Below are 27,462 nucleotides of genomic sequence, written 5' to 3'. Positions count from 1 at the left end.
ACACACACACACTGTAGTTCTGATGAGCTCTGTATGCCTCTGTAAAATGCTGTTAGCTAATTAACAGTAGCAAAAGTTCTCTGACATAATAGATTTGCTCTGTTTTGTAGCTAAAAATGAGATAAAGGCCTCTATAATGATTCAAAAAGCAACACCAATGAATATATAAAACTCCAAATCTTTATTACAATATTTAATATCAGTAAACATAAGTAGAAAAATACAATATTAACAATTTATTTGTAATACTCATATCATCACTGTCTAAAGAAAAAAAATCTATCTCCATTTTTGTCAATTCGTCGAGTTTACTACAGCATTTGAATACAGCAGCTGTCCTTCACATTGTGTGAAGACTTCATGATGAATGGATCAATAGGAATGCTCCAAATTTATCTGGAATAAAATCTTTTTACATTGAAGTTTTTTTTTCTTTCTCTTGTAAAGTTAGTTTTGCAGATGCATATTTTTCTTTGGACAGCGATGCCATCTTTCACAAGATGCAAACAAGACACTCTTCATGTTAATTTCAGCTGTTTTTCAGAGGAGAACAAAGTACTTAATAAAGGAGATTTATTTTTATCATTTTTTTTTGAGCACCAGTAGATGCTTCAGATGTGGTGTGTTAATTACAAGGCGAGCTCCTTTGGAGCTTCAGGTCAGTATTTATTTGTACTATATTCAGAACCTACTTGCACAGGTATGTACTCCATGTTATGCAGTGTGTAATTTTCTGATGCCTGCCCAAGGAAAGTCTCTTTTAAGTCAAGCAGGTCACATGAGGCAGAACTGCTCCAGAGCAGTGGAACAGAGGGAAAAAGTAATGGGGAGAACAGAAGGAAAAATGCATGTGAACCTTAGCTTACTTTTCTTTAAGCCAAAATTCTGTACAGGCAATTTCATATTTGATTTTCATTCCAGCTTCAGTCTCCATTCAGAACTACATACACGCTTTCATTTGTAGCATCACATTTACAGTATCTAAGAGCCTGTGAGCCTATGTCACCATACACTATGCCAAGTGTTGGCTAAAGGGGTATAAAGCCTCCCTGCGAAGGGCTGTTAAGCAGTGGAAAAGTATTCCCAGGAGTAAAACTCCATCGGGAGGAGCCTTTTCTTTTTCAAGATCCACAACAATACCCTTAAAGGAAACATAGATAATTCCAGAGAACTACTACTATTACTACTCCTCTTTGTGTTCATTTAGAAGCTCAGCATCTTTTAATGTGGAATGGTATGCTTGAGTAAGAAGCTTGTTCATTGTTGAAGTTGAACTTGTCTGCATGTTTTTATTCAATGTTTGAAATACCACGAAAACTAATTTGCAAGTCGAGTTGTTTAGTTTTGTAATACTTTGCAGTCAGTTCCACCTTAAGTAATGTAAGTTGGTGCATCTTTTAAGGTGGAACCGCATGTGCCAGTAAGACACCAACTGCAGTTTTTTCCATAGTTGATGTTGAATTTAGAATCTTTTTTTACTGTTTAGTTTTGTGTTTACTTTCATGGAAAGTTTATGGCCTCAAGAATTTGGAGTCTGTCCCTGCTTAAGTAATACATCTGAAACAGCAAAAATAAGTCAGTTTTACCCAACTATGGAGCAGGAATATGACAGCATCCTCAACACTTTACATGTCTTTTAATGTTCTGCGTTCTCTCCATCTACCAAACACCTCTAGATGCAGTTTCTTGTATGGAGTTTTGTGTGATCTCCACGTGTCCGTGTGGATTTCATCTGGGTGCTCGGGTTTCCTCCCATGGTACAAAAACACATGTTGATACGTGGATTGTTGACTCAAAAGTGTCCATAGGTGTGAATGGATGAGTAAATGTGGGAGTGTGTGTTGCCCTGTGTAGGACTGGCGCCCCCTCCAGGGTGTGTTCCTGCCTTGCACCCAATGATTCAGGGTAGATTCCAGACCCACTGCGACCCTGAACTGTCAGAGAGACTACTGAAAATGTCAATATAAAAAATTATCTAAGACCTGAGAATGTGAATTTAGTCATTTCATATGATTAGGTGCACCACATTATCTTTAATGTTTTTTTTATTTTTATTATTATTATTATTTTTAAAACATTCTCTCAGTGGTTAACTGATTAAACTTGGTGGTTAAAGAATTAATTTATTAATTAAACATATTAATAGGTATGTGCAGAAACTGACAGGGTTAATGTTGACTGATGGAGAAAACAGTAAGGTCAGTATTTGGCAATATCTCAGGAGTTCACTATACGGCAAACAACAGTGCTCTGTTACACTCTGTTAATATCTTTGTGTTCAAAATGATTCAATGTGTTCACAACCTAATTAATAACATTAATAAACTGATTTACCATTTATACATTTTTTTATGTGTATTCATTCTAAAATATTACCAGAAACATCTTTCAGAAATGTCTTTAAATTAATTTCTATTTGTATGTGCGTACCATTGGTCAAATGTTTGGTGGCTTCAGCTAACCCCTCCCACTGGGTGACACAGCACATGCAGACGCTGTGAAATGAAGAAAAGGAGCACAAGTAGTGAGTCAAATGTAGACAACACACAGATGTAGATTGCAGGTGTTAAATCCATGTTTTTCTCAAGAGCTATGAGGCTAACTAATGGTGCTTTTCCACTGTATGGTGCCTACTTGGTTCTACTCTACTCTCCATGCTACAGTGGAGATCACATGTGTTTCAATCTCACTTACAATCACAGCTTTTATATTTATGCAGAGGTTAAAATGCTCCTTGTATAGGTGGCTGACAAAATAATGCACCCAGTGCTGAATGGTGCAACAAAGAATGCAAAAAACTCAACTGATCTGTCTGAAATGATGCATGGAGTTGTATGCCATCAAAAAAACAAACAAAAAAACAAAACAAAACAAAAAAAAACCCACAACAACATATGAATACATGTTGAGTAAACAACACTTAACATTAGCCCTACTGTTGTCATGGTTTCCAAAGCCCACTTTTCCTGTTAGAGAAATGGGTTTGCGACATTCCCAGCTACAGTTTGGGGGGAGCTTTCTTTAGGTGAAAAAAAACTAGGTACCAGGAACCAAAAAGAGAATAGATCTTCGTAGGGTTGAATAGAATAGGTAGCATGCAGTGGAAAAGTGCCATTAACTAACAAGTAATGTAAGCTTAAAACCTTTTTTCACCTGAGTTTAATCACAGGCAGTTCTTCACTAGCTAGGTTCCCCCACTCAACACACTCGCAGGAAAATACTAACTGCTAGCAGGCAGTCACATTGAAGAGAGCTAAGAAAAGGGACAACTGAGTCTCCAAAGATCCAGTCCTCGTGTCGAAGTTCAAAAAGCTCAAGAGTAAGTTTCTCTGGTGATTATATAATATAATAATTTTGATAATTTCATATAATAACACTTATATGAAAGCTATAATATATAAAGCTAACACATGCTCTGAAGCATATGAATCCTGCCACAGATTCTATTTAAACTTTGTTTATGACTTACATTTCGTAACAAAACCTAGATGAGAACTAACTAAAATAAAAATAATCAAAGAAACGATTCTTTTGGAGTCATTTGGGAGTTGCTTGTACCATTGGAGTGCCTTGTGTAGCACATTTTGATCATCAAGTGTTAATCTTAAATATATACAAAATGTATTTAAACAAGAAAAGTGGCCATATTCCTTTCAGAATTTTGGTTGTTAATATTTTAAAATGTAACTTAATATTTAAGCTACTGTATATGAAATTGAGTAATAAATAATACTTTGGCGGTCCTTGCAATCTCAGTGTGTGTGTGTGTGTGTGTGTGTGTGTGTGTGCTTGTGTGAAAGAGGAGGGGTAAAGGGCTCCATATCCTCCAATTGCCTTTCTGAATAACTTAGAGATCTCAGAGGAATTACCAACCTGGATGAAGGGGCCAGGAGTTTTGGTTAAGGCATAGATGGCCCACAGAGGCAGGAGGGAGACTGACGATAACGCCAGCAGCCATCCCAGAGTCGTAGCCCACACTGGGGCCACCGCACCCTTCCCTAGCTTCAAAGGTGACCAGCTGACCAGCGAGAAAACAAACGTTCCCTGAGGAAAGAAAATGAGAGTGATTTTCATAAGACATTCTGCAGAAACCTCCATCCAAGGGTCTGAGGACAAAATTGGAGATGACACAGATGTTTTGTGTTAAAGCCAGGCAGCAGATTGTACTCACCGTACACACAGTTGGGGTAAGAAAGCGCCAGCACAGCTTGAAGGTGGAAGGTGGTGCGTAACCGATCATGCTTTTGATGTTGCTGCTAAACCGGTCTGGCCCTGGAACAAAGGAAAGCCTGTGAAAATCCGTAACCGGAGTTCTAAAGAAAGGAACCCATGAACTGACATTTGGTAACACAGCACATTTAAAGCTTACTGCGATTAGCCAAAAGTATGTAGACACCTTATGCGCCATCACTGGGAATTATTTTCAAAGAAGTTTGCCCATCACCAATTAGCCATACCATTATGACCACCTCCTTGTTTCTACACTGCATTCTCTCAGCTCCACTGACCATACACTAGCATATTTTAGATATTTGTTGCTCTGCATAATTTGTTTGCCTGCTTTCACCCTGTTCTTCAATGCTCAGGACCCTCATAGTACATAGTACAGAACAGGTATGATTTGGGTAGTGGGTCACTCTCAGCGATGCAGTGATACTGACGCTGTGGTGGTGTATTAGTGTGTGTTGCACTGGTGTGAGTGGATCAGACACAACAGTGCCCCTGGAGATTTTAAACCCCTCAGAGTCACTGCTAGATTGAGAATATCCCACCAATTAAATTGTCAGCCAACAGTGTCCTGTTGGATTAGAGGACGACCAACAAAAACTTTGCAGCAACAGATGAGCTACTGTTTCTGACTTTACATCTGCAAGGTGGACCAATGAGGTAGATGTGTCTAACTGAGTGGATATAGTGTTTAAAAACTCCAGCCACACTGCTGTGTCTGATCCACTCGTACCAGAACAATACAACACACAGCCACCACAACCATGTCACTGTAGCGCTGAGAATGATCCACCAACTAAACCATACCTGCGCTGTGGTGGTCCCATGGGGGTCCTGATCATTGTAAAAATGGGTGAGAGTGGGGCAAACAAAGTACGCAGAACAACAGATAAGACTACAGTCTGTAGAACTACAAAGTGTTCCTGTGTGGTCAGTGGAGTTGACAGAATACACACTGAATGTAAAAACATGTTAGACATAATGTTATGGTCAATGTATATAGAACCATCATGCTAAATTGTGACCTACACTTTAACGAAGAAAAAATGTTCCGTAGCCAAGACCCTGTTTCTCAGGGAGGGTCAGTAGAGACCCTTCACATGAAAATAAAGCTGGGCCTTGGACTGATGTATTCCTTCACTCATGGGAGCTATAAAACGGCTGGAATACTTCTGCTTAAGAGGCCACTAGTCCTGTGGTTTAACTGCCTAGATAGTAGGATCTCACACTTTGAAAAGACCACCAAAAAGACCCCAGACAGCCATCATTTAGGTTATTTACTACAGTTAGTAGACACTCACTGAGGAATACTTTATAAAGAATTTCATTCCATGCTTTTACTGTGTAATTCATACACAAGTCTGGCTTCAGGCATGAAAAGATTTGGAACTGTAGTCTGTAAGTCATATTGTTGTATTTTTCATGTCTTACGATTTCATATTACTTTGCATTTTTTCTTAATTGATCTCTTGTTTAAATCCTTTTCAATGCTCTTCTCATATATTTCTTCTGTAATAAAAAGTATGCACTGGGATTTTTCTTCATTTCTGTGAAGATTTGATGGGAGACTGTATTGAAATTTTAGTGAGGTCAGGTACTGATATTGGATTGTAGTTTTAAACCACACATCCCTTGTGAAAAAAAGGATACTTTAATTTTTCTGAAATAGTAATGGACTTATGTTATTCTGGAACTACCCACTTGTAATAAATTGTCATTTAATTTATATTAGGTAAAGTATGCTGAATATTCATCTCATAAGTTATTTTTGCCATTCTTCTAATTTTAATTTAACTTTAAAAAAAAAAAAAAAAAAAGTAAATGAAAAATGGTCAAATGACCAAGCTGATGGGAGTTGTTGGGAGCAGTGTTGTGATGGAACAAGAAACGGCAAAGAATCCAGGTTCAGTTTGCAATCCAACGATGATTGGTTGTGAATATGGAAGCCTCATGGTGAGCACTATAATCCTGCCTTTGCTGTGGAGAGACACTCCCCCAATTGCTGGTGTGATGACCTGGTGAGGTATCATATACAACAGTTTGTCACCCTTAGTAAAGATACAAGGGACACTAACAGCTCAGCGATATGTGCAGGACATTCTCTGGATACGTGCTTCCAACTGACAATTTTCAGCAGGATAATGCTCACCCACACACTGTAGGGGTTTCCCCGGAATGTCTCCAACATATTGTAACACTTCTTGGACTTGCTCACCAGATTTATCACCAATCAAAAATCTGTGGGACTGCAACATCTTCAGCAACCTAGGAGTGGGCAGGATCTACAGGCCCAGCTCCAGCATCTGTGGGCTCCTTTCAGTTTTACAGTTTTCCTCTCCTTATCCTTTCACTTTAATATTTTAATAACTTACATATATCATCATTATATTCATTTGATTCCAATAACAACTTCTTTGTGCATTTTTTTTTTCACTAATGATTCTCTTAAATCGTTTGTGGCATGGTGGCACAGTGGGTAGTGTCACAGGGACCTGGAGGTTGTTGCTTCAAGTCCTGTTCTAGGTGAAGAATCTGTGAAGAATTTGGTGTGTTCTCCACTTGTCCATGTGGGTTTTCCCCCACGGTCCAAAAGCACATGTTTAGTAGGTGGATCGGTGACTCAAAAGTGTCCATAGGTATGTGTGTGCGTTCGCCTTTGAGGGACTGGCCCCCCTCCAGGTGTGTTCCTGCCTTGTGCCCAATAATTCCGAGTGGGCTCCAGACCCACTGTGACCCTGAACTAGACCCTGAAGCGGTTACAGATAATGAACGAATGAATATAAATAAATGATAAATCATACAGACATATAGTGTAAAATAAATCTCAATCTTAATGCAACAGCACAATTTAAGTATGATTTCTGCTTTTTCACAAGGGATGCTAGGGTAAATAATTTTGGGTTACACCTCTAGACAACATCTTATACTTACCAACAGTGTCTTTGGACTAATATCTGACTGCTTTCCTTTCATTTCTCACTCTTCTGTGAAGATTATACAAGATGGATTTGTACAAAAAGATGTCTGCTACAGCCTTTAAGTAAGAATTCTCCCTCAGTGCACTGGGAATTCTGAATCACTGACTGATTTTTGGAACTCACAAGAAAAGACAGGTTGTTGTCAGGGTTTTCACAGTGAACATGAGCCTATAGTTAGCTTTGTGGTTAACAATATCTAGACCTTGCTTTGTTTATCAAAGCTGGGATTTACTTTGGAAATCCAGAGAACAAAATTCAAGAAAAAAAAAGTTGAGGTAGAAGGGTTAAAGTCCCTTCTATCCAGAGAATACAGAGGAAACAGACAGCAAAATGCTAAGTGTGAGAGCTTTATAAGTGTACTTTTGTGTGTGTGTGTGTGTGTGTGTGTGTGTGTGTGTGTGTGTGTGTGAGAAAGAAACTGAGTGTGGGTTCTCTGACTATATTTAAAGCCATAGAAATACAATTGCTTTGATGAACTTGTATTTGGGGTCTGGAGCTTTGTGACTAATTTAGCTCACAAGTAATTGAAGCTAACAGACAAACATTAGCATGATGTAAACTGCATGCATAAGCCACAAGACTCTGTATGTTAAATGCAGTGTCTGCTCTTGTGGGGAAACCCCACATATTTTAAGGTGGAATTGTATATTTGAGGAAAAAAAAAGGTGGCTGAAACATTTGTTAAACCAAGCCGAGTTGTTTAGTGTATTTTTGCTCTGTCTTTACTTTCTTGCAGTTAGTGCTCTCCTGAAATTAGAGTCAGTTCCATCTAAAGCATTCATTGACTGAGGCTGTGGGTTCAAGTCCTGCTCCAGGTGTCTGTGAGGAGTTTGGCGTGTTCTCCCTTTGTCCGCGTGGGTTTCCTCCGGGTGCTCCGGTTTCCTCCGGGTGCTCCGGTTTCCTCCCACGGTGCAAAATAAAATAAAAAAATTGGTAGCTGGATTGGTGACTCAAATATGTCTATAGGTGTGAGAGTGTGAGTGAATGTGTGTGTCACCCTGTGAAGGACTGGCGACCCCTCTAGGGTTTGTTCCTGCCTTGCAACCAGTGATTCTGGGTAGGCTCCGGACCCACCACGACCCTGAACTGGATAAGTGGTTACAGACAATGAATGAATGAATATTGAAGCCATATGAGAGAGGGTGTGCTGTGTCTTTTACCATAGACCCAGCCTATAGCCACGGACTGAAAGATGGAAAGCAGCAGCAGACTGGCTCCACTGCACGAGAAGTGGTCATAGATTTGGAACACATACAGGCCTCCCTACAGAGAGAGAGAGAGAGAGAGAGAGAGAGACAGACAGACAGACAGACAGAGAGAGAGAGAGAGAGAGAGAGAGAGACAGACAGACAGACAGACAGAGAGAGAGAGAGAGAGAGAGAGAGAGAGAGAGAAAGAGAGAGAGAGAGAGAGAGAGAGAGAGAGAGAGAGAGAGAGAGAGAGAGAGAGAGAGAGAGAGAGAATGAGTCAGAATCACTGTAAATCTTCATTAAATGACAAATCCCTCTGTCTAGGCTGAACTCCATCTGGGCGATATGCAGAGCGAGAAGCTGGATGGCGGACAGTGAAGTTCTGGACGAAATGAAGGAAGAGGTCACAGACAAAGGGAAGAATATTGGAGACATCAAAAATGACAGAGAATGAGAGAGATCAATTCAGTACAGTCTCATAAATATATGACTAACATAATTACAGGGTACTATGTAATTAGTCAATACAGGAGTGAATCACACTAATTCCATGAGAAACTGTTATGAAATGTTTCACTGAATCATGAAATCTCCAGTTCCACTCCAATTCATTTCAATTAGTTTAGCATTTTAGCATCAACCATACAATTATGACCACTCACTATTCATTCTCTGAGTTCCACTGACCATACAGGAACACTTTGTAGTTCTACAATTACAGACTATAATCCATTTGTTACTCTGTATACTTTATTTCCCCCCTTTTGCCCTGTTCTTTATTGATCAGGACCACCACAGAGCAGGTATATTTTGGGTGGTGGATAATTCTCAGCGCTGCAGTGACACTGATGTGGTGATGTGTTAATGTGTGTGTTACTGGTACAAGTGGACCAGTGCTGCTGGAGTTTTTAAACACGGTATCCGCTCACTCTCCACTCTGTGAGACACTCCTCCCTCATTGGTCCACTTTGTAGATATAAAGTCAGAGACCGTATTTCGTCTGTTGCTGCACAGTTTGTGTTGGTCGTCCTCTGGTCTTTCTTCAGTGATACAGGAGCCTGTCGGCTGGATGTTTTTGTTTGGAGGGTTTTTTCAGTCCAGCACGGGCTTTAAAAAATGTTTGTAGCTAAGTCGTTCATATTATTCCTTTGTTTTATTCAGTCCTTGACATCCACGATCTGCTGTCTGCAGTCTCTGTAGCGTGGAGCAGAGGAGTTCATGTTTCTGGACATGTTTGGTTCAACTCGATCCATGTTCGTCTGACAGCAGACCAATCACAGCCACTACCTCTTTACAATAAACAACATTTTTAAACAGCTCCACATGCTTGGAGGAGAATACTAACTGCTTGGTTTGCATCGTGGGAGGAAAAAGGGCCCAGAAAAACAGAGGCCAAGTGTATGTGCTACTCACCGGTGTGACCATGACCAGTCCAAGCGTGAAGCAGAACACACACACTAGCAAAAGCAGCAGCTCACGTCGCTGACCCTTGCGGATGACCCTCGGGTACAGGTCAGTCACAGAGGTCATTAGAGCCTCCAGACTGACAAACTGACCACACACAAAAAGAGAGAGAGAGAGAGAGAGAGAGAGAGAGAGAGAGAGAGAGAGAGAGAGAGAGAGAGAGAAAAGTCCAAAGTAATGCAGGAAGTAAACATCTGAGACTATTAGTATGTAGTTTGTGTGTGTGTGTGTGTGTGTGTGTGTGTGTGTGTGTTTTTTTTTTCTCTCACTCACCTGTGTGTCCAGCCCCAGCATGATGATCATAAGGAAGAAGCAGACAGCCCACAGCTGGGGCAGAGGCATCATGGACACCGCCCTAGGGAAGGCTATAAAGGCCAGGCCAGGTCCTAAAACAGTGAGAGTGTGCTGACAAATCATATTTACACACATTTCTACCCTTAACCCAAATGGACTCCGTCTGCCAAAACATGCCGGGTGTCTGAGCTCAGCTTCTTGAGTTCATGCCGGGGCTGTAATGTAACTAACATACAAAAAAAGCTTACAGATAAGCTTTAGGATTGTAGACATTTTAAGATAAGCATTTAGACATTATTATTATTATATGGCAAATGTAGTACTTTGCAATATTATGAAAGTACTCTACACCCTTAAAAAGGAAAGGTGCTTCAAAAGGTTCTTTGAGCAATGCCATAGAAAAGTGGTTCTCAAATTTTTTAGACCAAGTACCACCCATTATCAAACCAAAACCTCCAAATACCACCTATGATTTTTACCACAGAAATATGTTCTTCCCTGGTTCTTCCTCTGAATGGAAAAATCTTGCTTGAATTTTTGTACGTTTTTGTTTTTTACTTGAAATTTGCATGCTTAACACAAATGTTTCTAAATGAATTACTAAAAATTATAGAGAGACTACAAATAACTAGGCCTAAACTGAATGTTAAAGACAATTATACATTTATGAGAACATAAAATTTATGGGCAACAAGCATGTTGTAAGAAATAAAAAATGAGAAGAGGTTAATTTAATATCAGTTAGGTGCTTTAAGGTGACTACAGGTGAAAACAGCGCGGCTCTTGGTGCTTCTATCAGTAGGTGAAGGAGGGGTGGCACTGTGTTCTAATGATGCAAAGAATGGCCACATTTTCCTTCAGCCGAGTGTTTCCTTCTATTTTGTTTTCGCGTGCAGAATTCTAACTTAGTTTCTCTCTATTTTTGCCTCTGGATTTAGTCCTTTTTCTCGTTTTTGCTTTGCCCTTTTTAGTCCAAGTCCAAATTGCTCACGTCTGTCTGTAGCCTTTGCTTATGTCCAGTAATCAACTGAAACTGGGCTTTCTTTGCACAGATTTCTCAAAAAACTGGGGGATCGCGTTCCCTCCCTGGAAAAAATGCGGGGGAACACTGTCCCTCGTTCCATTACAGATGTAATCAGCTACGGTGTATGTGTAACAAGTTGTAATTTTCAACAACACAAATGAATTTCATTGGAGCATAATTATGAAAACTGTAAAACATTATGTAATTTACACATAAAAACATTAGATTTTCAGTTATGAATACATTTCCCTTAATTAAGTAGTATATTTTTCGAGGTCATTTTGCGTGCCACCTCTTGCTGCTTCACGTACCACTAGTGGTAAGTGTACCACAGTTTGATAACCACTGCCATAGAAGAATCACTTTTGGTTCCATAAAGAACCAATTTTGCTAATATGTTTAAATGGTTAAAGAACCTTAAGATGAAGCGATGGAAGAGTTATTTAAATCATTCCACTCTGTGGAGCTTAAACGGGTTCATTCAGAGACTACAAAATGCCTCATGAACTTTATAGAAAATAAATGGAAAGGAAAAATAAACAATCCATTTCATAATTGTTGGGTGAAATGGCTTGGCGATAAAAAAAAAAAAAGAAAAAAAAAGGAAAGGCTGATTGCCCCTTTAATTACCCCAAACACATTGACATGTCTGTAGTTACCTGATTGTGCCACCTCAGATATATGGACGCCTTGTTCTTGTGCCATGAAGCCCAGGACTGAGAAAATGGCAAAGCCGGCTACAAAGCTAGTGCCACTGTTTAGCAGACACAGCAAGAATGTGTCCCTGGATGAAACATACAAACACACAGTTAAAACTCTGCAAAGACTCTCCAGTCGTTCTCTACTCAGAAAAGGTAACAGGTAAGTGATTCAAATATGAACAACTCAAAGGTAGAGGTGGAGTGTTTTCCTGGAAACAGTGAGGAGGATTAATACATGTGGAGTGGGATACTGAAAGTGAAATGTGACTGTTTTCAGTCTGAGCACAGTTTGAAAGTGTGTCTCACACTGTCTGCTTTCAGTTTCTTCATATCCACAAATCCTCAGTGGGAACGACAACCAGTGGCCACTTCATTCGAAGCACCTACATTTATTTTGCCATTCATTGGCCATTTTAATTTAAACACTTGCTTTGTGTGTCCACTCACTGGCCACTTTTTAAAAACACCCATTTTGTTTTTTACTAAGCAGTTGGCACATTACTACATGTATTTAATATTTTTGGGAATGTCCTTTTCTGACTATTTTATTATTTCAAAAATTCTAGTCCTTTTATTAAAAACACCAACCTGGTACATACACAAAAACCATTAAAAATCAAGGCGTATCCTCACCAACTGGACATTTTGTCATAGTTTTTAGAAACATGTGCCATGTTTTTTGCAAAATGACAATTTTATAAGATATATAACTTACTCTTCTATTCTGTCCACTTCGTTACAAACTTTTATCTCCACTTCACTCGACTGATACTCTATTAGAAAAATTTAACCCTCCTTTTACTTACACATACTGGCCACTTTAGTCACTGCTGGGTTTACAGTGTTCCACCAACCAAAAATATGCAGCCAAGAGTGGCTTTGTGGTCAGAAACTGACCCCTGATTAAAGGCCACCAGACGGCTATTTCAAAAAGGGCATTACTCTCAAGCCGTACATTCACAAAGTGGATTTTCCAGGTAAGTGTATCCAGCATTTTCCCCAAAGAGGGACTAACTCCAAATTTGGGATCTGCTAACTGCATGAAAGTAAACACAGACAGAAAGTGATACAAAACTAAACAGAGTTACAAATGAGTCTCTGTGGTAATTCAAACAGTGAATAATAACTTACAGACAAGGTAAACTTCAACCACGAACAAGCTACAGCCACCTTTTACTCAAATATACCTTTCACATTAAAAGAAGTGGTGATTCTGAATGAACACAAGTGGCAGGTGGCAGTTTGCTTTGCTGTGAGAAGAGTAGTCCTCCAGATATGTCTCTGTTGCTTTTTTTTTTGTTATTCTTTGATGGTAAAAATTACATTTGATTTGTTCCAGATAGAAATTACAACACAAAGCTGCAGCCTCAACATTAGATGGATTAGACATGAGTTTACTTAAAGAACCCAGGGAACGTACACACTTCATTATATTTCAGTAAGTGTGCTTTCTTTTATTAGAAACCCACTATAGGTTCACAACTGTTTATAAAATGAACCTTCAAAAGCCTTAAACTGAAAAGGAATAAATAACTGGGGAATAGCAGAGAGACAGAAGTCTGAGAACTTTCCTATGTTCCACATAAAACACAATGCAAAAAATCTGCAGTGAAAAAGTGGGCTGAGACGCCTAAGTTGTTGATTTAAGCTTGTGGACGTGTGTTTTCCTGAAGGGCCAGTGTTAAGGTCACTCCCTGTACCTGTAGCAGTCATTGTTGAATTTATTGTAGCTGCCCAGAGCAGTCAGGCTCCCCAAACAGATTCCATACGAGAAGAAGATCTGAGTTCCTGCGTCCATCCACACCTTAGAGTGTGAGAGAGAGAGAGAGAAGTTCATGACCTATGGGCCGGTCTACCACAAAACACAACAGGATTATCCAGTGTTGTATTAACTGAGCCAGGGACATCTGGTTTCACTGCCTTGGGAGTGGATTTAGACTGGGTCAGGCCAAAAAATGATTTTACTGTTTATGGTATGATGAAGATTTATGCCAATGCTGTAGATGTTTACAAACATGCTGTAAAAACACACACACACACACACACACACACACACACACACACACTATTGTGTTTTGGATGACTTAGTCTGAATTTAACACATATATTTTGTTTATAGTGGTAAACAAATAACGCTGTTGTCAGAGCTGGGAAGTAACTAGTACACTCGAGTACATAAAATTATTATTGACAGATTTGTAATTTCCTAAGTATTTTTCAGTGTGTGTGTGTGTGTGTGTGTGTGTTTAAAAATGTGTAAGGACAAGACATCCTTGCAAGGATAGGATTATCTCACATTTTGTTGTATTGTGAGGATATTTTGTTGTCCTTAACTTCTCATCTACCTAGGTTAAGGTTAGGCTTAGAGTTAGGTGTAGGTGTAGTGTTAATTAACTAATTAGCTAAAACCCTGGGCAAGTGTGTGTCCTCACCTGATGTATGCCAACATATTCTATGGGAAAAGAATGGTATTTAAAATTTGTACACTCCTGCAAATTTTCCTAAGAATTCTTAATATGCAGAAATATGAGTTAGTAAATGAATCTACTTTGTACTCAGGAACATTGGAGCCATTGATATTTCACTAATTATAACCTGATTATCCAGTGTTGGAGAGAATGAGCCAGAAACATCTGGTTTCATTGTCTTGTAAGTGGATTAAGTTTGGGTCAGGCTCAAAATGACGCAAGTTTATGACATGTTTACGTTGACGCTAAAGTCCTGGATTTTCCTCTCAGGAGTTCCTGGAATCCAGTGGGCTTGTTAGGTGTTAGTGCAAGCAGACCAGTGGTACCCATATTTACAACTGCCAATGATGTCCATTAGTTAGGAGTTCTTCAATCACACACTGCTACCAGGCTGGGAGGGTGAGAGAATGTAAACTTTCCTGAAAACATGTGAATCCAGCCAGCATTCCTTTTTGAACTGCTGCTGCTATTAGATAGTCCTTTTTTACTAAAAGAACTGTGGTTCTTGAATCAGTTCTGTTCAGGGAACTTGGAACCTTGGGGCTCTCCAGTGAACTTTCCTGCCAACCTAAGTTTTGATGGAAACCATAGGAACTACATCAGTGGGTGGTTTTGGGTTGCACAGTTCCAGTGCTGCTGTGGCTGAATTCAGCACCCAAGCCAAAGCCATAGATAAATGAATAGTGTCAGAACAGAGTCATGGTTAATCCACTGTTTACAACAGAGATATGTCATGGTGATATGTGATCCATGAATGTGCCTTGTATCATGCTGAACACAGCACTTGAAAGATTTATTTTTACCTGGTTGTTTGACCAAGAAACAAGAGGCACGTCTCTCAGAAACTCAGCCTGCAAAACTTGATGGCCAATCCATTCATATTCATATGATGATAATCCGGCCACTCTTCTTAGAGGATTACAGCATGTGAAAACGCTCTTTTTAGTCATATAAACAAATGCACATGGCTGTGTTTTTGCACTGAGTGCAAAGCTCCAAGATGGCACAACCACGCATTTCAGCTGCCTGAGGAGGAATGGCTTCATTTTGTGATGATTAAGTGTAATATATTTGACACGTTTTTCTGTAGCACCTTTGGTGCTGGTTAGTTTCAAAGCTATGCTAGTTCTTCACTAGTATATTCTAGTGAAGGAAATTGTGAAGCTGATGGTAAATGCTTTATAACTGTCCAGAGATGCAGAGCTCAGGTAATAGAGGGTAAAACAGCTTGTAGTAAAGTTTGGGTGTTCTCTGTTGCTTTCAAGCAGTTGAAGCTATATATACATATATATATATATATATATATATATATATATATATATATATATATATACAAACCGGATTCCAAAAAAGTTGGGACACTAAACAAATTGTGAATAAAAACTGAATGCAATGATGTGGAGATGGCAAATGTCAATATTTTATTCGTAGTAGAACATAGATGACAGATCAAAAGTTTAATCTGAGTAAATGTAACATTTTAAAGGAAAAATATGTTGATTAAAAATTTCACAGTGTCAACGAATCCCAAAAAGTTGGGACAAGTAGCAATAAATGGCTGGAAAAAGGAAATTGAGCATATAACGAAGAGCTGGAAGACCAATTAACACTAATTAGGTCAATTGACAACATAATTGGGTATAAAAAGAGCTTCTCAGTGTGTCAGTGTCTCTCTGAAGCCAAGATGGTAAAAGGATCACCAATTCCACCATTGTTGCGCAGAAAGATAATGCAGCAATACCAGAATGGTGTTACCCAGCATAAAATAGCAAAGACATTTAAGTTATCATCATCAATCGTGCATAACATCATCAAAAGATTCAGAGAATCTGGAATAATTGCTGTGCTTAAAGGTCAAGACCGCAAAACTCTACTGGATGCTCGTGATCTCCAGGCCCTTAAACGTCACTGCACCTCAAACAGGAATGCCACTGTCAAGGAAATAACAGAATGGGCTCAGGAATACTTCCAGAAAGCATTGTCAGTGAACACAATCCACAGCAATCCGCCGTTGCCAGCTGAAACTCTACAGTGCAAAGAGGAAGCCATTTCTAAGCAAGCTTGCATGTCTGGAAAGGCACCATTAATGCAGAGAACTACGTTCAGGTTCAAGAACAACATATGCTCCCATCTAGACGTCATCTCTTTCAGGGAAGACCCTGCATTTTTCAACAAGATAATGCCAGACCACATTCTGCAGCAATCACAACATCATGGCTACGTAGGAGAAGGATCCGGGTACTGAAATGGCCAGCCTGCAGTCCAGATCTTTCACCTATAGAGAACATTTGACGCATCATAAAGAGGAAGGTGCGACAAAGAAGTCCCAAGGCGATTGAACAGTTAGAGGCCTGTATTAGACATGAATGGTAGAGCATTCCTATTTCTAAACTTGAGAAACTGGTCTCCTCTGTCCCCAGATGTCTGTTGAGTATTGTAAGAAGAAGGGGGGATGCCACACAGTGGTAAAAAATGGCCTTGTCCCAACTTTTTGGGATTTATTGACGCCGTGAAATTTTGAAACAACATATTTTTCCCTTAAAATGATACTTTCTCTCAGTTTAAACTTTTGATCTGTGATTTGTGTTCTATTCTGAATAAAATACTAGATGTTGGCACCTTCACATCATTGCATTCAGTTTTTATGCACAATTTGTTTAGTGTCCCAACTTTTTTGGAATCCGGTTTGTGTATATATATATGTATATATATATATATATATATATATATATATATATATATATATATATATTCATGTATGTATACATAGTCTGTGTCTTTGCTAATAAAATAAATACCATCATTTACAATGGGGTATTGTGAGGGCTAATAGATTATTATCTTTGGCAGTGGGGAAGGGATTTCTCCCCTGTGTTTCACACCTATCTCATGAATAGTAAAAGTGTGGAGCCACAGGTATAGAAAAATACAGTGTCACATCAGATTCATAACAAAATAGAAGAAAAGTATCAGAAAGCTGAGAAAAATTTTCATAAATGGAACTTCATAAATGTTCACAATGTGTTTTTCACTATATATCAACACATTTGAAAGTAGGTTTTTGGGAAGTCCATGTTTAGAGATAATTTAAACAAAAAACAAATGAATGACATACATACTTCTTTCACAGTATTTGTGCTGGGTTTGTGCTGAATATTAGCATGTGTAGCTTTTTGGAAACTTTTTTAGGTAGGTGAAATTTGTCACCTCAGACAAGACTGAAAGGCCTCAGACTACAGGAGGTTAAATAACACAATGTAAATGAGCACATCCAGTTCTACTGTGACTTTATTTGAGGCTCTGGGCTCTTTTTGGAGATTCTGTAACCGACACATCAATGGATGTCATCATAGTTTGTGCTGAAGAACCAGCTAGGAATTAATTTTCTGATTTATAACAAATTAATTTTGATGTAATCTCACCAAATGGGTTCCAAATCTGGTTCACGAATGGTTCCAAGTTGCTGAAAAAGGGCTAAGAGTACCAATGGATAGTTCATCATCAGCTCGAAGAAAAAAATTAATTGCCCAGACCTGTTAGCTAACAGACGCCTGCACTGTATTGATTGCAGAAGTGTGATCTCACAACTCAAAGAGTGCAAGAAAAAAACATATGTCAAATTTATTTTTACAGTTCCATTGGTTCATTCATTATGAAAGAAAAGAATGTAATGTAAAAGAGCTAGAATTTGTAAAAATGTGAGAATAAAATGAAAAAGTGATTTTCTTATGTTTCTTTATGACACTTGTTTTTGAGGTATTGTGTGTTACCTGAGGGTCAGTGAGGTATGTGTGTTTGGGTTTGAGGTAGTAGATGACTCCGTCTAAAGCTCCAGGTAGAGTCATACCACGCACCAGCAGGACCAGTAGCATAACATATGGGAAAGTTGCAGTGAGATACACTACCTGGCAGGCACAAAGACATACATATACAATGAACAGACATGTGATCAGAAGTAAATTAATGAAGTTAAGTGTATGCGAGGCATATTTACACAGTCAATATTCACTCAACTGGTCTAGTGCGAACTTGTGTTGGTTTTTGAAGTGAAAATAAGTTACCACATCCTCTTCAAAGTTTGTAAAAAAAACATTTTCTAATGAGTCATTTTCCCACTGTGCACACAGGTGTCCAAATATCAACATACAGCTTATATAATGTCCATAGAAAACCAGCTCAATATCACCACACTCAGTGCCAAGCACTGGCTGCAGAGGTGTAAAACCATGCCATCAAATGCCAACAAATCCTAACAGTTATGTTTCAGTTTCTAGTGCAATAGAAGCTGTTACTGGAGTCAAGAATGTGCTGGAGCAAAGGATGAGCATAATCCCTGTTAGAACTCTTGACTTCTGAAAAAACCCTGGGCAAGTGTATGGGCGTCATAGTGTATCCAAGGGTTGTGTTTTTTGTTTGTTAAAACTGATGTTTTATCTCTTTTATTGTTACTTTAAATAAAATGAAGATAAATGAATTAAAGAAATAGTCATAAAATTAAATAAAATTAAAACGATCTGCATCTCACAGAGTTCTGGTTAAAATTGCCTCTGTGTCAGCTCAGGGAGGAGCTCAGGTTGCATGACAAATAGCATCATAGTCCCTATATACTGCACATAATAGACAATAAAATAAATAATACAGCATCCAGACAGTAATTAGACACTAATTGGACCAGGACATGTGAACCTTAAAAATTACTTTTGATGTAAAATTGACAGAGACTTTATTTTATGACTGACACTCTGCCCTACAGAGGGTGTAGAGTGACATTTGGGATTCTGCCTTGGCTTCACTGTGGCTTGGAAACAGCACTCACTGATCATTCACACTTTCAAAATTCATACCCTTGTCACTGGAAGGTCTGGAGAAGCTTTGGTTCTTGATATCAATGTCTTTGTTTACATGTGGTTTTTATTATGAGCACAAAGTTTTGTTCAAAATATTTGAAAACATCAATGTTTTGTTGATTTTAAGAATTTCAATTACATATTTAATCAATGTAACAGGTTAAAGTATGTTACGTTTAAGGAGGCTGTGCGCAGCTATATGGAGTTTTATAGTCTCCCCACCACTTCCCTTTACAATATGTCAGACAAAGACACTCATGTGAAATAAGACAAATTCAGCAGTCCTCCTGTCTATGAGACATAATATGTGTGTAAATGTTGTCAAGTTCTGAGCCGTCCTGCTAAGCTTGTGAAGTAACCAACACAGATGCCGAGGCTCTGGCCAACACGTATGGTATCGTGCCAAACTCAGCCCCAGAAACACACACAAACGGAGCATGTTCCTGTTTTATTTCCTATTATTCAGCTACAGTTCACACTAATGAACTAAATCTACTGTTATTTGGTTCCAGCTGGGAAAATTTTTCTGGTTCACAAACTAGTTTATGTTGGTAGAAATGCGGTGGAAACGTGCAACCCATGGATACACTTGCATATAATACTTGTAAATAATACATGTTATAGTAACACAACATTGATAAGCTTAGTGACTCCAAACGTGTGATGTACTGGATATATGTGAATGTCTGTTTCTCTGCATTCACCTTGCCTGTGGATTTAACCCCCTTCCACACACAGAAGTAGCAGACAACCCAGACCACCAACAGACACAGAGCCAGCCTCCAGTTTATAGACCCCAACTCTCCAATGCCATCAGATAAATTCAACACCTCCCTCCTTTAGAAACACACACATACACAGACACATGCAGTTGGTCTGGGGACATGATATACACCCCATTTCTTGGAAATGTACTCTAACTTTGTCTGTAAGCACTACCTCCCTAACTCCAACCTTAACCTTACTCTGACCTTAAAACTTTTCTAAACTTTAAAATTTAGTTACATAAATGGTGGGGATCTGTTTATGGTCCCAAAAAGACATGAGATCCCCACAATGAGTGTGGGTAAACAGGTTTTGGTCCACACAATGTGATAAAATAATATGTCAATAGTTTGTATATTCACCATAGAAATCACTGACCAATACAATGGGGCACTCTGGAGTAGATGAACATGAGCTTAAGTTCAGAATGCCCAGTGCCAAGTGCTGGCTAGTTCCCTTTATTAAGTTTTGGAGCAGTGGAACTGTGACCACTAATGTGAAGCACCATTATTGTGAAACAACATTTGGGATAAAATGGAATGGAAATTTTGATCTAGAAGCATTCATCTAAAGTCTGTATTTATATACTTGGTTTTATAAGAAATTTTGGGAGAGCAGATTTTTAGAAACTTTGTAAAACTGAGATGTACTCACTCCCAGAATTCCATAACTGGAGATGTCCTGTTCAGAAGATGTCCACTAATGTTCTCACCACCAAACACTGCACAGGTATCTGTAGTGAACATGCAGGAAAAATAAACAGCATTCCAAAACATCAAGGGAAAGAGAGGGATATTACTTACACAGGGATATTATAGCTATTATATGTTTATTTATTTACTTATTTTTTTTTTAATCTACAAGCAACCTACAGTGTGTGTGTGTGTGTGTGTTACCTGTATTCCAAGTGTTGTTGCAGTGAGCCCAAGGAAGCTCGGTCTGGAAGCTGGACCATAGATAGAAGAGAGCCCAGGCCAGAATAATGATGTAGTACACACACCCATGAAGAATCATCACCTGACTGGCGTAGCCCAGACCTGCAACAACAGCATTCACTCATATCAGCTTTTTATAGGTATGTGGACTCTTCCCAGTCCAGCAGTTACAAAGGTTTTCAAAAAAGCACTGTTGTGTCTGATCCACTTCTGTCAGTGCGACACACACTAACACGCCGCCACCTAATCACTATAGTGCTGAGAATGAACCACCTGCTCTGTGAGGGTCCTGACCATAGAATAAAAAGATGAAAGAGGCTGCCAACCTTTGTACAGCAGCAAACACACCACAGTCTGTAATGGTACAACTAAAAGAGCACCTGTGTGATTTGGAAGTTTGTGATTTTTATACAGTTCTGCCTGTGGCCTGAAAAAATATAATGGTTTATGCTGTGTTTTTTACATGTAGCGATTTCTCTTGATTCTTTTTATTCTTATAATGGTATTATGTAGGTGATGTATTCTCCAAGTCCTTTTCTGTTCTATGTTGAGAAATGTAGTTTTTGTTTTATGGTTGTCCACACTTTTTACAGTGATGAACACCCACCCACCCAACACACACACACACAAACACACACACACACACACACACACACACACACACACACACACACACACACACTCACACACACTCACACACCCTTATTTTTGAAAGCCTCTGCCTCTTTGGGATGCTTTGTTTAAACCCATTCATGTTACTAAGATTTTGTCATGGGATGTATTTTGTTGCCCCTTGCCCAACTGTTATAAAAAGTGTTGCTGGCATCAAACTGAAAATGAGTAATTATTTTTCAAAAAAACAATGAACTTCCTCAGTTTCATCATTTGATATGTTGTCTTTGTATTATTTTCAGTTCCAAAACTGTGGTATACAGCTACAGACTGGAGGCTGTCTAATACCATGTCATATTCAAGGATACTGACATGACAGTGCAATGAGTAACCAACTATCTGAGCATGCCAACATGCAATTGAGCTACTGTCAGTAACTGTAAACCTATATACTGGCTTTCAGAATCCGTACACTGAATACATCTGCTCCATTTCCGTCATTTTACTCAGTTTATATATATTGCATCGGTTCCATGTGGCTTTGTTTTGATTTGCAAGGACAGGGTGTAGGACTGAGTCTAAACTATCTTATACAATCACAAAATCCACTCCAAAAGTCAAGCAAAGGAGTGGTTTGACTTGACATGTATTACAATCACAGTTTACACTGAGGTATCCAGTGTCCAAAAACTCTCTCTCCCTGCTCTGTATAACGGAATGAAAATGTGAACTATAATGATGTTTGTACAGTTCTTATAGTTTTCTAACAGTATACAGTGGCTTGTGAACCCTTAAACCTTCCCTGATTTCCTTCTAAAGATCATATGAAAATATACAGATCTTCATCGTTCACACCAACATATACTATTTAATGTAATACAAAATATATACTAAGATGAATGGTATTAATACACTATACTGAAAAAAAGTATTGGGACTGATCACGTAATCACCATGATTTTCATTCAATCCCATTGGCACAGGTGTTTAAAATCAAGCACCTATTTATGCAGTCTATCTTCTTTCATTGTCTGTAAGCACTTATCCAATTCAGGGTCACAGTGGGTCCTGAGTCTACCCGGAATCACTGGGCGCAAGGCAGGAACACACTCTGGAGGGGGCGCCAGTCCTTTGCACAAGTCCAGTAAGTATAACCTTTCACAAAGGTGTAGGACACTTAGTGGAAAAAAAAAAAAAACTTAGAGTAAAAAATGTAATAGTTTTTTACTCATTTAGGAATACCAGGTAAGATATGGATTTTTTTTTGCACCTAGGGCTCCCCCAGTGAAATAAAATTTTACAGCACTGTTCTAAAATTGGTAGGGAGGGGAAAGGAAAGGGGTAGTTTCCTACCCTCCTCCAAAATGTACATAGTGCAATGTCTGCAGTGCTGAGCCGAGAGTAGCAACGACATAGTCTCTATTGTCCTTTTTATAGGTCAGTAAAGCATCACAATGATTTTGAAGCTGTAATTTTAAGGTAAAAAATTACAAAGTGTTCCTTTAAGCTCTCTGTTTTGACTACATTGTTGCAGAGTATAGTTTGAGCTATTTATGCAATCCTGAAACACCTGTTTCTTAAACAGGCTGTGGTTTTGTTTTTCTGACTTTTTGTCTGATAATCATTTTTGTCTTTTGGACTTGTACCTCTGTACTGAATTTTGGGTTTTGGAATATTTCTTCTGGTTTTGACCTTGCTTCACATATTGTGTTTAATAAATCTACAACTGACTCTCACCCTTGGTGACATCTATAGATTCGTAAACCTTGTATATGAATTAATAGTAATTATTCATTTATTATCTTCATTATGAATTATGTGAATTATATGAATTATATTCATTATCTATAACCACTTATCCAATTCAGGGTCGCGGTGGGTCCAGAATCCAGGGTCCTGGAATCATTGGGTGCAAGGGAGGAATACACCCTGGAGGGGGCGCCAGTCCTTCACAGGGCAACACAGACACACACACACACACATTCACTCACACCTACGGACACTTTGGAGTCTCCCAGAAGTAAGCCCAATTATGCAGAGGGTTTATACCCTTCTGGCAGACCCCTGCCATTGTGCCTGATGACCTGAAGCTACACAGAGCCTTATTTCAAGCTTATCTTGTTTCTTGCTTTTCTATAAAAATACTAAAAAACTGAGTGGACAAGTTAGCAACTATTTGCATGATCGGTGATGAATATTTTGGAAAGAAATCTGGGTTTAAATGTTTAAATGTTTTTAAAGGTTTAATCAAAATTAAATAAATATTTACAGATATTTGGACATAAAGCGTATTTAAATCTGCCTTTTATATGTTGCACAAATTCGTTTTACATATAATAAACACAACATGTTTACAAAATGCAATAATATATTCTAGCTATACACAATGGAGTCTTTAACTGCCCAGCTGTCCACCAAATGGCCTAGACACCTTCAGCTCAACCCAGTAACACCATCATCTAAATATTTTCTGTACTGTATGTGCTATTAAGAGTGAAATTCAACTGTAACAGTTATGGACGACTATGTTTGAAAAGTTCCTCTTACTGACTTTATTATGTACTTTTGCTTGGACTTGGGTGGTATTTGAATTTTCAATCAAAGACTGGATACATATGTTCAGATGTTTGTAGGCAGCCCTTAGAACATATGAATTCAGCTATTTTAAGGTGCAGCCATCAAGGACAAAGAAGAAATTACTGTGCGAACACAGCTAGTATATTTTACATAGAATGAAAAGTGAGGCCCTAGAGCAGTTTTTCAAGAGCATATTATTGGGTGGAGTTTCCATGTTCTCCCCGTGTCTGCGTGGGTTTCCTCCAGGGTCTCCGGTTTCCTCCCACAGTCCAAAAAACATGGAGGGTAGGTGAATTGGCTTCTCTAATAACTGTCCTGGTGTGTGAATGAATGTCTGTATGTGTGTGCCCAGATATGGATTGGCGCTCTATCCTGGGTTAAACCCTAGTGCCCGATGCAGTCCTCCAGGTGGACGGTCGTTCCTGGTCGAGAGTACGCTGTGCGCGTTTGGCTGCCGCTTCTCACCAGTGTGTGTGTGGATTGAGCGTTCTGAGCAGTGTGGATTGTAAAAAGCGTCCTTGGGTGTCTAGAAAGGCACTATATAAGTGTAAAGATAAATAAATAAAAATAAATAAATAAAAAATATGGCCAATTATGGGTTAGAGGGCTATAAGGGCCCCAGATATTGAGCTGCTGAGCTGTGGAGCAGGGCAACTGTGTTCTCTAGAATGATGGCGCATCATCCAATAACCAAATGGATGAGGTTAATTTACAGCCTCTTTTAATGCAAATTATGCCTTGGCAAATGTAACCATTCTGCATGACCATTAAAAGCATTCACACTAATCAGGATTCTGAATCAGACCATGTGTCATGGTTGGATGCAAACTCAAATGTAAATGCAATGTGTTCTACAGTCCTTTAGTCCTTTTTCTGTATGTGTGGGAGTGCAAGCCATGAACTGTGTAGGTTTTTTACCTCCAAACAGTGGACAGATGTTTTTCCAGGCACTCACTCCTCCCAGACTGGTGTACTGACCCAGTGCTGTCTCCAAGAGAAAAAGTGGGACTCCACACAGCACCAAAAAGAGGAGATAGGGCACAAAGAACACACCTAATCAAAAGATATATAGGAGAAAATCATATCGCCATTAGTCATCATGGATAGATAGATAGATAGATAGATAGATAGATAGATAGATAGATAGATTTAGATTTCACAATAAGAGCATCTACCAGTTGACTCTGTCTGTATTGGTGAATATATCACATTTTTAAAAATATGTGATAATCCACTCAGTGCTGTTCACACAGCAATAAAAATTGAGTACTGAATATATTTAGATAAAAGAAACCCAACACTCTCATCCTAATGAGAATGAAAATGTGGTTTCACTGATCAGCATCTCAATATTTGGGGAATTATACCTGTCTAACAGACACTCTGTATTAAGCATGCTGACCTCCAGATTGTACAATAGACTTTCATACTTTTCTGTAGAGATTACACAAATTGGGCCAGCCCAATACCTAGCAGTCTTGAATTAAATGCTTATACATGTACATTATCAAAGTGTATGATCAACAAACCATATTTCAACAAACCAAAGGTCAAATTTGATGAATAAAACCTTTTACAAAGCTTTTATTAGCTTTCCACCTTATTTTACTTTTTTTTTTAAATTAGACAGAAGTTTTAATAATGGATGTACAATAAATGTACAATAAATGTAAAATAAACTAATCAATGTAAGGTCAACACAATGGAATTCTATTTAAATTTATGTTAAATTTACTATCATTTCTATTGAATATTCTATATAAAATGTGTTTTTGGGAAGGAGCAAAATATGTAGAGGAAACCTTATTATCTATATATTTATAATATCTCAGTGTAGTTTTAATGATTTCTGATTAAGAATTTCTTAATTTGTTGAGTAAACGTTTCAGGGAGTCTTTATCATCAAACAGCTGCTTTAATAGAAAAAATGAACACTACAGAGTAGCTTGTGGCTCAAAGCTGGAGGAATAAATCAAGTAGGAGACGAAACAGGAGCTCTATCTTTCTATAAGTATGCGTGTGTGAGTTAGTTATATGTAATACACATTTCAGCATAAATAAATAACCTATCATCTGAACTCAACAGTAATGATGCTGTTTCCATCGCTAATGGAAAAAAATGCTAATATGCTTCTAGAGAGAATTATGGGCCTTATACACCATATTCTCATACTAAACTAAACCCACCCTATATTGCCTTCACAGACAATTGCAATGTACACAGCTATGGACTCTGAGGCATTTATGGCCCTCTTACCTCCTCCATTCTTGTAGCACAGGTAAGGAAAGCGCCAGACGTTGCCCAGGCCAATGATCTGTCCAGCCACAGCCAGCAGGTACTCAGCTTTATTGGCCCACTGACCACGATCCCGAAGCTTCTCTTCCTCCTCTGCAGTCTCCTCTGATGCTTTCTCTTGTGGACTAACTTCTTTAAGTGCAACTGCTTCCTGCAGACTAACGGCCTGAGCCACCATGCTGAGCTCTGGCATTGGCACACACACTCGTACACCCTCACATATAGAAAGTAGATAACAAATAGCAAAACGCTACTCGACTCGAAAATGTGTTTCATGAGGGAGTGTTCATTCTCAGTTCGGTTACTTGTGCTTGTGCTCTCTTGACAAAGCTGTGTAACTTATCTGAGAAATACTGCTACAGTGAGCATGTGTATGAGTGTTATCTAATGCTGTCAGGGCTTAAATAGCTGTGAGGGCGGGGGGAGGGGAGAACGGGGACGAGACCAGCTCACATTACTTTACACTCTGACTTGTCCCAGTGCAAGTTTTGCAAAAACATTTAATTAAGTTTGCTCTATCCTAGTTTCTAGGAGGCTCTTATGTATTTTATATCAGGTTGAGTTAGCAAATAAATATTGTGAATAATATCACATGGGACAGTCCTACCCTCCTCTAGAAGTTAAATAGTTACAGCAGTGCACTACTGAAGTGGCAACAAAAAAGACCTCAATTCTCACTGGGTGGAAGATTCTTCCTGTTAGAGGTCAGTGAAGCATCACTATGATTTTAAAATTGTAATTTTAATGCAAAAATATTACATAGTGTATAAAAAAAGGAAACATTTTATTCTGCCAAAACCTTACTCCTTAAAATGTTTTCTTTAACTGTATGATCTGTACAAACTGTAAAGTGCTGGTGGGAAACTGTAAAGTGTGGCTGGGGCATCTGGTGCTGAATGTTGTCTAAAAGAGCTCACTGTACAGAACTTTGTCACTAACATTAATGTTTTACACTGAATGTTGTATATAGCGGGAGTGTTCAGTAATATTTCTCATGGTCAACACTGAGGAAGGTCCTCTGCCTTCTTTGGTATGTTGTCATTCATTATACCACGTCCTCCTCGGCTGATGTCCCTCCTTCCAT

General features: G+C 38.7%; 1 protein-coding gene across 1 annotated transcript; it reads right to left on the bottom strand.

Annotated features, from left to right (window-relative positions):
• Nucleotides 1-264: 264 nt before the first annotated feature.
• LOC136676973 (sodium- and chloride-dependent GABA transporter 2-like) lies at nt 265-27,462 on the bottom strand. Its single transcript, XM_066654302.1, has 16 exons — nt 27,430-27,462; nt 26,340-26,592; nt 25,001-25,135; nt 20,855-20,995; nt 20,613-20,691; nt 19,898-20,030; nt 18,117-18,251; nt 13,579-13,682; nt 11,837-11,961; nt 10,133-10,245; nt 9,809-9,946; nt 8,366-8,468; nt 4,172-4,272; nt 3,874-4,044; nt 2,431-2,495; nt 265-789 (listed from the first exon to the last, which is right to left on the bottom strand). The coding sequence occupies exons 1-15, from the start codon at nt 27,460-27,462 to the stop codon at nt 2,454-2,456; spliced, it is 1,806 nt and encodes a 601-aa protein (XP_066510399.1). The 3' UTR covers nt 265-789; nt 2,431-2,453.

This window comes from Hoplias malabaricus, chromosome 2 (assembly GCF_029633855.1).
Source record: "Hoplias malabaricus isolate fHopMal1 chromosome 2, fHopMal1.hap1, whole genome shotgun sequence".
Taxonomy (NCBI): domain Eukaryota; kingdom Metazoa; phylum Chordata; class Actinopteri; order Characiformes; family Erythrinidae; genus Hoplias; species Hoplias malabaricus.
This window is presented reverse-complemented; position numbering and strand designations above follow the sequence as displayed.

Coding starts and splice junctions, on each gene's coding strand:
- LOC136676973 (XM_066654302.1), bottom strand. CDS start 27,462: ATGGAAGGAGGGACATCAGCCGAGGAGGACGTG. Junction 26,593..27,429: donor CATCAGCCGAGGAGGACGTG/GTATAATGAATG, acceptor TCTATATGTGAG/GGTGTACGAGTGTGTGTGCC. Junction 11,962..13,578: donor TTCAACAATGACTGCTACAG/GTACAGGGAGTG, acceptor TGTTTCATCCAG/GGACACATTCTTGCTGTGTC.